This window comes from Myotis brandtii, unplaced genomic scaffold (genome assembly GCF_000412655.1).
Source record: "Myotis brandtii unplaced genomic scaffold, ASM41265v1 scaffold668, whole genome shotgun sequence".
Lineage (NCBI taxonomy): Eukaryota > Metazoa > Chordata > Mammalia > Chiroptera > Vespertilionidae > Myotis > Myotis brandtii.
This window is the reverse complement of record NW_005370597.1, coordinates 888,471-899,643: the sequence shown is the minus strand read 5'-3', so window position 1 is coordinate 899,643 and position 11,173 is coordinate 888,471. Positions and strand designations below refer to the sequence as shown.

General features: G+C 47.0%; 1 protein-coding gene across 3 annotated transcripts in view; it reads right to left on the bottom strand.

Moving 5' to 3' along the window:
* Positions 1–2,867: 2,867 nt before the first annotated feature.
* FAM53C (family with sequence similarity 53, member C) overlaps positions 2,868–11,173 on the bottom strand; it is a 9,359-nt gene continuing 1,053 nt past the window's right edge. For 2 of the 3 annotated variants that reach the window (XM_005881018.2, XM_005881017.2), the window contains exons 2-5: positions 8,408–8,637; positions 7,959–8,016; positions 5,665–6,449; positions 2,868–4,486 (exon numbers count right to left, since the gene is read on the bottom strand). In XM_005881018.2, coding sequence (XP_005881080.1) covers positions 4,229–4,486; positions 5,665–6,449; positions 7,959–8,016; positions 8,408–8,485 — 1,179 coding nt within the window. In that variant the 5' untranslated portion in view covers positions 8,486–8,637 and the 3' untranslated portion in view covers positions 2,868–4,228. Of the gene's footprint in view, positions 4,487–5,664; positions 6,450–7,958; positions 8,017–8,407; positions 8,638–10,846; positions 11,123–11,173 lie in introns of those variants that run through there. The other variant, XM_014529119.1, reaches the window with a different exon arrangement.

Genomic DNA, 11,173 nt, shown 5'->3' with positions numbered 1-11,173 from the left:
GGGGTGGCAGCTCCGGGCCCCTCGCAGCGCTCCGCCCCAACCTCCCCAGGGCCTGCAGTGCCTCCTGCGTCGAGGAGGGGAATTGCAGTTTCGGCAGGGGTGGGGAACTGGGCGGGTCCTTCAGTCCCCCAGGGCACCATCAGGGTCCCAACCTTCCTTCAGGGGGTCCCATATCTTAGAAGGCTTTAGCTTACCCTCCTTGCACACTAAAGACTTTTACTGGGGTGGGGAGCTGAGGGGCAAGGTACCTAGAGAGTGAATGTTTTGAGCTGAGAAGTTTAACACCCCAATACCTATTGATTTCCTATCCTGAACATGCACTACCTTATCTGCCATTGTCTTTTAGGAAACTTTCTCGCCATTGGTCCATCAGACAGTATCTTTCTACTCACGGGCCCATAACATGGTATCATCCCATTCTATATTACCATGACTTCATAGGTTCCTTTCCAATTGACCAAGGTGTTACATCCATTGGATATGATACTGCCACTCTTGCCACTGGCCGAAGGCCAATAAGCTTCCAACATCTTGGTATTGTGACTTAAACCCATAGAGCTTTTTCCCCTTCCACGTCTGCCAATGTTATTAAGTCCAGGTGTTTCTCAACTCAACTTTTAGGGGAATTGGAAAGGGACCAATGATGGGGATTCTTTTTTCTGGTTCAGCAATAGTACCATCTTACCATGGAAGTAGTGGGGCTGGGGACAAAGAAAACCCCACCACCTCAATCTGAATTCACATTAAGTGTGGGAGATCTACAGCTCCTGTTAGAAAGGGGATGTAGTGGAGAGATACTGAATTTTTTGCCTAGGTTGTTTTCACTCCAGGCAATGGAAAACCTCAATCATTAATGTTGGTAATGTCAGAGACTAGCACAGGTTCAATGGTATTATGGATGCAGACTGAGTATACAGACCAGAAAGATAAAGGGTCTAGTATTAATTCATGATTGTTACTCTAAAAGTGGCTATTTCTTTCACAGATCTGCCCTACAGACAGGAAAGAGCAGTAGCTGGTTCTTTCACCAAAACTAATGTACCTACCCAGTAATCTGTCCATAACCTTGTCTTTACCCTTGACCTACTTTACTTGTAGCAAAAATTGGGGGCAGGGATGGGGAGTGGGCACCAACTATTGACTTGAGTAAAAGTACAAAACATTTAGGGAAGTGAACCTAAAATTAACCCTGTGGAGCACCAAGGAAACATTTCTTTGGATTTTTTTCTCTCCCTATTTCTTGTAACTTCCATTTCCTATCGCCAAGCTGGGGCCTAAGAATGCTTTCCTTGGCCAAGAGACACCTCTTAAAGCACATGGTCCACAAGTTGTAGTTAGTTAAGAGGGAACAAGGGTGAATCCATACAGGATCCAGCTTGTAGCTTTTCTATAAAAATTCACCACTAGAATTTTCTCCCATGTGCAGCTCTATTTACTACCCATGTTCAAAGCTGGCTTCTCACAGAACAGAAACAGAAAGGTGCCTAAGCTCAGGGATGGGAAGGCAAAGGTGGGAAATTCATTCAAGGAATGTGGCAAGCACTTTTCATGTGTCAGTAACTTTTTAAAGTGTTGGGGATACAACACTAAATAAAACAAAACCATTGCCCTCAGGGAGTTTACATTCTTTTCTACATTATTAGGACTGGTAAATAAAATCACATTTGGCCTCACAAGTCAATAAACAGTAGAAAAACCCAACAGAAAAAATGAACAGAAAGGAAAATGGTTGGGGAAGAGTCATTTTAGATGTCCAAACTTTAACCCTGCTCAAACAGTTTTGAGGAAAAGAAAAAACCTATAATGCTGAGCTTAACTACATTCCATTGCCCCATCCCTTCTAAGCCCCTCCCTTTATCTCCAGGGCAGTAATAGTACTATCTTTTTAGAGTGTATTTTCATCCCCTCTAAGGTTCCTGCTCCAGGTAGTCAAGCCAATCCTGTCCTCTTGCACACTTCATTGGTATTCAATAATGAGTGCCACCAATTTGAAGCAGGAAACTGGGACGGAGGCTAAGCAACTTGACTCTTCTTGTTGCCTGGCAAGTCAGCACCAAACTGGTAAAGAAAGGCTATGCCTTAGGGACAGAGGCTCCTGCCTGGATCTCTAAGCAGCTACACTTCACCCACACACATTGGAAGAATGCTAACGTAGGAAGAAGAAAGGGTGGAATAGAAAGATCTAAAGAAAGAGTGAACCACACAGCTTCTTTCCACAAATGAACATTCAATGGAAGCATCAGGAAAAATACCACCTTCTAGGGCAAAAGAGAAGCTCTGCTGGTAGGATAATTTTACAAAAGTAGTTATTTTTAAGATGCAGAAATTACCTAAGTCTTTGAAATCTGAATTCTGATGACTAAATCTCCATCTTTTTAAAAAAGATTCCTGGTCAAGTCTCCCATCATGACTTCTCCCCACTTCCCAAAGCCTACAAACCAGTCTAGACAAGTCCCTGCCTATACCATCAAGCATTCTCAGGAAGCTAGAATGTATTAACATTTCACTTCAATCTCTTAGAAGTGAGAGTGATAGTTGAGAAGAGGAGACAGAGACCAATCAAGACTGCCAGAAATAACCCAGGCCTTAACAGAAGCCTAGGCCATAGGATATGATTGCTGTGGCCACATAGGACCTACGGACCAGATACTGCCCTTGAAGGGCAAAGGCCCAGCCATGCCGTAGAGAGGAAGGGGCTGGAAGAGTTAGGTGGCCTTCTCCCTGCTTCCTCTTTGCCTCTTTGTGGTGATGGGAAGAAGACACTGTAATACACAAGGTTGCTTGGGAAAATGGATTATTCTAATAAAACTTTATTTTTTCAAACACGGCCACAGAGGCAGGACCTCATGTTTAACACACACACAGACTTATGGATTTTTTTTTAATATAAAACAAAGTTTACGAAAATTTTTTTTCCACTTTTTGTATTTGTAATCCCATTAGCACAGGGACTTTGGCAGCAGGTGGGAGTGAAGGGCAGCTAAAGCTGCCACTGGGCAGTCACCGGGCACAGGAGGAGAGCACCAGCCTGGGAGTGGCTTCACTCACACACGCAGGAATACTCACCTACTGGTCAGCCACACCACACACACAACACAGATGCAGATGTCTACCCAGCGTCAACCACAGCCCTGTAGAGATGCGCTACACTCTGGGTAAGCCCAATATGTGAAAATCCAAATAGTCAAACAGCTAAAGTAGAGGGAGGTTGCTTGCTTGCTTTACAAAAGAAGCAATCACAGGCTGCTTTTAAATGGTCAGCAGTCCAAATGCATCAAAGGTCAGAGGGTGAGGGGAAAAAGGTCCCATCAGTAAAGAGGGAAAGAAAGAGATGAAGCCCTTCAACCCTGCCTCAGTTACCCACATGTGCTTGCATCTACTTAGAGAGTGAGAGAGGCAGGTGGTATACAGCCTAGGCAATCTGATAAGAAGAAAAGGCCAGCTCAGAATCAATGTGAAGAGCCCTCTCCAGCCCCAACACGAAATCTATCTAGGGGAGGGGGGGTGGGCCTGAGGAAAAAACCATTGGCTGAGGTCACAGCACTTAAAAGAGCTTGCAGTACCCCCAAACAGAATCCTTTGCGGAGCCAGTGGTGCTTATGGATCATAAGCCTGGTTCCAAAGCTACTTAGGAAAAAGAAAAACTTGGTGCCCTCCTTTTGACTTCTTGAACAAGCCCACTGTCCCATGAAAACTCAAGATCCTGGGGGTATCATGATGCTCTACTATTAAGGAGCAACTGCCTTCCTTCCCTAAGGCTACGCAAACACACCTTTACACCTTTCCTCAAGTATACTCCCAAGCACACACACACACTCACACACAATTTCTCCGAGGAGGCTGAATGAACCCCCCACCCTGGCCAAATTCTAAGACACAAGTGCCCTTTGAAGCAAAGGGGCTAGTGAAATTCCCCGAGCAGGGGTCAGCTGACCCCTTCCTTCCCTGCCCATTGCTTTCTCATTGGCAGGGATACTCACACTCAGGGCCGCCATGGGAAGGGTCTGCTCTGGGGCTGTCCCTCCCGCCACCAGCTCTGTTTATCTTGTCCCGGCCAGTCTCTCGGCATGGTCGAGCTTCCTGGAGCGAGATTTCCAGCTGCCCTGAGTGGGAGCCCTCCACTCATCCCCATTCCCAGGCTGGGCCCCCAGTCTTGGGGCCTCGACACTTGTTAGTAGCCGTAAGAGAGTCAGTCTGTGTGGCCCCAGGAAGTAGTAGCCTCTCAGTTTTAGTTCTCCTCAATCAGATTTAAGTCCAGGTCCCCAAAGTCCTGCTGGCACAGTGTCCGCTTACTCAGCGCCTGCCGCCCCCACCGCACGGACCCCTCCTCCTCCTCTTCGCTTTCACTCAGCACCTGGGAGGAACCCCCAATGGGGCTGCAGGAAGCAGAGAGGGGTGGGGGGCTACAGGCCATGAACCACGGTGGAGAGATGCTGCTGCCTTCCCGGGCTGTTTCTTGGAGACAGACACCTCCTGAGTATGGTTTCTGTCAAATAAACAACAAAGTTAAGAAGGCAAAGGAAGATAATAACATCCCTGAGCACCCTGGCCCAAGCTGTATTTCAAAGTGTCCTTCCTGTCCCTTAGTTACCCTCTAAGGCACGAATCCTAGGCTTTAAGGTGAGGTTTATGAACTCACTGATAAAATTCAGAAAATTCAGTGACCATGTAACATTTCTTTGAGGAGAGCAAAATTAAAGACTCAATTATAAGCTTCATGTGGGCAGAAATATCATCTGCCTATTTCACTACTGTAATGCCAGGGCCTATACAGTCAGAGCCAGGTACATAGTAGGTATCCAAAAAAATGTTTGCCGACTGGTTAGATCAGTGATGGCGAGCCTATGACACGCGTGTCAGAGGTGACACGCGAACTCATTTTTTTGGTTGATTTTTTCTTTGTTAAATGGCATTTAAATATATAAAATAAATATCAAAAATATAATTCTTTGTTTTACTATGGTTGCAAATATCAAAACATTTCTATATGTGACACGGCACCAGAGTTAAGTTAGGGCTTTCAAAATGCTGACACACCGAGCTCAAAAGGTTCGCCATCACTGGGTTAGATGGATGACTGTCAATAAGTGTGTAAGTTCACAAAGAGGTTTGTGACCCAGTGGTATAGCAGGAAGAATATGAAAAAGTGGGCAAGTGTATAAGACAACTGCACTCATACTGGGAAGTCAAAAACATTTGCTGAACAGATGAATGTTGCAGCAGCCTGTTTTAAGCTCTCCCAGACCCACTTAAAGCAGTGAAGGGCAAGTGGCAAAACCATCCTTGAGCACAAGGAGGGGGTGGGGCAATGATGATGGCACTCTGTGGCTTATGCGTTCTAAGAGTAGAGGGAAAGGGCCTCTAGCAAAACAACCTGGGAATCCCTATTGGGACGTTTAACATGGGTCTCACCCCAGTTTCTCTGGAACCCCCAGGACTGAGGAGTTTCACAGGACATGGGACTTCAGGATTCAGTGCTAAAACCAGGACAGTGCTGGGCAAACTGGGATGGTAGATCACTCTAGTGAAAGCTCAGACAGAAAGGAGCTCCGGGGGAGGCCCTGCCAGGAAGGCATGGAACTAGGGCAGCTTAAAAGTGAAAGAGAACACAGTCCCTCTGCTCCCATTCAACCATTCAAGCTTCCTTAATCCGGCTGGTCCCACCTGATTCATCTTGTCAAAGTCCAAGGAAGGCCTTAGCCGCCGGGGGTCCTCCTCGTGGCGCCGCTTCACTCCAGCTTTTCGGGCATCCAGATCACAAGGCTGTGAGCGGCTTCGAGGAAGGTTGCGGAGGCCTCGGGGTCGCCAGGGCAGCTCTGGGGAGGATGCAGGGGAGCTCCGGGCAGAAGGCAAGAAGCGGCTTGCCTGTGGGCCCAGGCTGGGTGATAGGGAAAATCGACGCTGGGGTGGGCAAGGGGACAGGGATTCAGCATCACTCTCCCAGGAGCCACTTTGGGGGGAGGCAGCGCAGGGTTGAGAGGAATCTTGGGTCAGGGCCAGGCTGAAGAAAGGTGGACTGTAGGGTCTGTGGGCTGGGGCACATTGAGAAGAGGCACTGGGAGCTTGGAGGAACCTGAGGCTGGAGACCCGCTTTGGAGGGCTCTGGTGAGGCACCTGCGGCCCACCCCCTCCACCACTGCCTCGGTGCTTGATGGGAGTCCACAGCTTGGAGGGGGCAGGCCGCCACACTGGCTGCCAGCGAGACAGGTCCACGGGCACTGAGAGTGAGCGGCAGTGCCTCTTGGATGGAGGGGTGGGGGGCACAGGAAGCTTCTCTGGGTCAGGGGGCTCAGGGCTTAGAACTTGGGAGAGGGGCTGCTCTGGTGGGGAGCTTCCCCGGCTGGGTGGTCTGAGGTGCAGGCTCAAGCCTGACGGGTGGTAGCTGAGGTTGAGGCTGTCCTGGAACTCGGCACAGGAACAGTGGGGCAGGCCCCTCCAGGAAGCACCTTCTGGAAGGCATTCATAATAAAAATAATATTAATGATAGCTAATATATTTTTAAGAGCTTACTATGTGCTCATAATGTAATGAACATTTTATGTGAGGTTTCCCAAAAACCTATTATTATGCCCATTTCACAGATAGGAAGTCCAGTAACTTGCCCAAAGTCATGTAGCAATCAAATGACCAAAAAAGGATTCAAATCCTGGTCTGTCTGATTCTAAAGTTAGGTCTTTTAACCGCTATGCTATTCTGCCTCCATTATGACGAAACACATGAAATTGAAAATACACTCTCATACAGCACCTTGCCACTCCCTCTCAAAGGTAAAACAATAGAAATAAACGTTGTGTCTGTGTGCGCTACTCATCCCTCACTCCACTCAACCTAGACCTACTTTGTTCCCCAACCGCCCAGCTGGCCTATCCTCTCCTTCCTTAGCCTTTCCCCTTTCCAAGTCTCAACTGCACCAAAACAGGAGTCAGGGTTACCAAGGAGTAAGAGGTAATCAAACAGGTAAGAGATCACTTTCATTGCTAGGGAGGGCAAACAGGATGCAAAAGGCCTTTGATAATGGAACCATGCTTGGGAAACCCTAAGACTTTGTGCTACTCGTGTTCCTGCATCTGGTCACCCAAATATGTTGACTCCTTTCCCATAGGCCTGCTCTGAAATTCAAACAGATTGGGGGACTGAGGGGTGGAAGAGAAAATGGACTAAAATGAATGGTCCTCACTGAATTCTAACCAAAACTCTGTCTTCTGGGAGGCAGCTCGTTAAGAGACAAAGGACCTACTCCAAGCTCCTCTGGCTAGCTGACTGCATTCTGCAGAAACTAGATATTTGGAACAACTGATAAGTATACGAAGTCATGCTTGATGGAGAAAACCCACACTTAACATTTTTAGTCAACAGTTCTGCCCCCTACTAACCTCCATGAGGGCAGGGACCATGTATCCTATTCTGTACTTAGAACATAATACCTGGCTCACAGCAAGTATTTAATAAATCAGAGGAAGAAATTAAATGAAGACGCTTTTACCAACTTACTTCCCTAGCCAGGTATCCTAGAAAAGAAAATGAGCTGCACAGCAGCCCAGCATCATGGGTTAAAGTTCTGCTTGTACAATAGTGATGCCTGCCCCCATGATCACAGACCCTTTGATTGAATAATTCATAATTTATACCTCAGATACACATTCACATGTGTAAAATGACTGACATATGTACAAGGCTATTCACTATGGTCTTGTTTGGAAATAACCTAATGTACATTAATAAGAGACTGGTTAAATAAACTATGGTACATACATACAATGCAACAATGTAAAACAAGGAAATGTTCAACATTACATAATGATATGTAAAACAGAGACAAGTGCCCATCTCAGAAGGTGACCCTGGCAAGAATGTTAGGGAGGTAGGCTACCTAGTCCTGGTCACTGGAAACCAATGAAAGAAATATGTGGATGGAAGCATGGAAATACACACATATATGCAAATACACAATACCTTACCAGGCACAAGCTGGAAAGGGTTCCCACAGTTGGAGATGTCTGCATGATCAGGCAAAGGCTAGGAGAGAGACAATATCCATCATGATTCAGGTTCAGGACACAGATTTCCAAGAAGCTCTGTTCAGCTCACCCCTGCAATTCCTGGGCTATAGGGATGTTAGGGACTCTTAAGTGTTCTCTTCTTGTCTTCCCAAAGTTAGTGAGTAAAATAATGCACATCTTCCAATATTTCAAACCCTTCTCCACCCAAGTTTTGGTGTCCCTTCTCTATCAGTGGAAAAATCCCTGCTCCCTTCCTTTTGGGCTGGGTTTCTTGAGCTTTTAGTGGACTCTTCCAGTATAAGTACCATGACTCATATGGCATAGGACAAGGGTGAAGTAGTAGCAACAAACAGCCTCTGTAAAAAGGGGGAGGGGGTCGTGGAGAAGCAGGAAGACTGGTCTTTTACCAGACTGATGCTGAAGCGTGTGCATTTCAGCTCATCCAGAGTCTGTTTCTGTAGCTGCTCAGTGATCAGGGTTATCATGATTCTCCCCAGGATCTGACTTGCACACTTTGGAGCAAATGATGGATGTCTTCCCTGTTGTTCTTCCAGACCTCACTCGTGAGCCGTCTTCTGCCACTGCAGCACCATTCTAGCACCATTGGGACTTCCCTCTCCAGTCATGCCTGCTGAGTCTGCCAATTACAGAGGGACCAGCCCCAAGTGATATTAGAGATGTACCTGGTCCAGAGATGGAAAATGCATGGCACACATAGCACAGCATCCCTATGCCAGGCCTCTGGCAGACATCATTAATTGATCACAGCTTTTTCCTGCTAAGCCTAAACATAGCCTCAGACACATTATAAGCTTGGCAGTCCAGATATCTAGTAAAATGAACTGAAGTTGGCAAGCAAATTGAAACCTATTTGCCACTCCTAACCTGGTTCATGCTCTGCTGTCTACCGAGAATACAGGCACCACTTAGAAAACAGCTCAGGTGAGAAAGAGGAATGACCAAATGGTTATTTCCATCCTGATTAGCCCAATATTTTCTTTATCAGAAGCAAAGAGAGGTACCTTTTACCTAGACTACAGAAATAATAATAGGGAACAGGAGGAGCAGTGGTTGTAGGAATGACTTTCTGCTTCAGACAAGAGTCAATGAGGTTTTAAGTTCTTCCTTAGCCTGACCGGCTGATATAATTTTCCAACAGATACTGTATATATTCTCTTATAAAATGAGAAGAGGATAAGGAAATGGTACTAGGGTAATTCAAATTACATTTCAACTCTATAGATGTTAAAAACAACTCTGTGACTTTATTCAACTAAGTTTTTAGCCTGATCTGAATCAAAAACCATGAATACAATTAATCAAGACTCTTTCTCAGGTCAATTTTGGTAAAAACAAACTAATTCTATCAGATAACAGGCTTTAAGCCCACGTAATTACTCAAGGGAGGAGGGGTGGTTACTAGTGTCTTCATACTATTCTGCCTATTCCCAGAAGTGACTAGCAAGCAGACAGACGCTCACCAGAGGGTATATGTAGCATTTGCTAGTAGAGAGAATAAACTATCTAGAAATCTCAATCCTGATCCTATTTGCTGTGGCAGTTTTGGCAAATCATTTAACCTGTCTTAGTCTCAATTTACCCATGTAAAACAGGCTGAATAATCTTAATCTGTCACATCCAACATAACAGACAATACCAAAATGTAAGAAGCATACCATCTGGCCTGTACAAACCAGGAGTCCACATAGGCTGTTTCTCATCCCTCCTGTTTGTTGCTCTACAAAGCCTCAGGCTGCCACAAGTGATGATAACATTAAGAGGAAGGCAACCAGGTTTATCTATTTGATTAGATGCCAACCGCCATCACCTCAATACCGACAGAAGCCCAAAAGGGCTCTTCTGTGACCTTGGGGGCAAGATCACTTTCTACTTTTACAAAAAAGGGATCATCTCTACCCCACTCCCACCTCAGAGGAAGGCAGGCCACAAGGAAAAGCAAAGAAATACACGTGGACATACTTGGGAGTTTTTTTGGAAGAAAGGTGTGGGAGTAGTCAATCATCATTATAGTTAACTATCATTTTCACGCATAATTATTACAACCCTGAGCGAAGTTCCAGCTTCTTGAGAGCTCTCTTCAGCCGCTTCCCCTACTATGTTCTTGTGGGAGAGGCTAAAGCTTCTATCACTTCTGCTCTTGGTTTCTTAACTCTACCCTCAAAGATGAACCAGAGAGGAAACCGAACTGCAGGCGTTTACCCCAGAGACCCTAGGCTTCAGGCTGACAACAGGCTGACCAGTCATGAGGAGCAGAGTGTGAAGCAAAACTCTTGCAAGCTTTTCATGAGGCATTTGGCCCAACAGCAAACTCCCAGTCCTCTCTGGGATCAAGTGAAGAGAGTGATTTCGTGTTTTTTGTTTTTTTTCTTCTTCTGCGTTTTAATTGTTGGGATGTGGCCACACACGGCGGTAATTGGAACAATGCAACTACCACCACGCAACTGATCCTCTCCGCCTGAGTTTCCTCAAACAGACCAGGCTGAGAGGGGGAAGAGAACGGAAGCCATAAGGAATCCAACCAGGACACAAAAGAAGGCAAACCAGCTCCGCGAGGGGCCTCCTCTTTCTCGGGCAGGCAGAGAGAAAAAGTGCAAGAAGCCCTCTCTTGCGCCTTCCTTCCCCTTCCATTTTGTGTCTCCGAGGGGCAGAGACTGCCCTGCACGTTCACTTAAACAAGTTAAAACTTCTCAGCTGAACTGGCACGGGGCTCAGCCCTGCAGAGAGCAGCAGGCCGCTAGGCCCTCCCCACCATCCCACCAGGCCCAGCTCTCCATCCAGGCTTCCCCCCCACCATCGGCCCCCCGAAATAAAGGTCGGACCCTCACCCCGCGCCCTATTGGATGGCAGTCACCCCTGACATTCGGGTTGCAGGGATGCTGAGGTCGTGCTGAAGCCCGGAGAACCCAGCATCAAGTCAGGCTCATGGGGAGGAGGCGAGTCACAAATCCTCCGGGGACCTTCCCTCGGGTCCCAGCCCCAACCCTCTTGGGGAGACTGAAGGAAAACAGGAGGAAGCAGGGAGGTGCATGAACAGGTAAGCGGGGGTCTGACTGCTCTTCCCCCGGATGGCTCTGGTGGAGAGAGGGGCGACAAGTGGGGCGACCCCCTCCCCCCCTCCCCGATGAAGAAGCAAGAGGCTAGGCGCCCCCCCC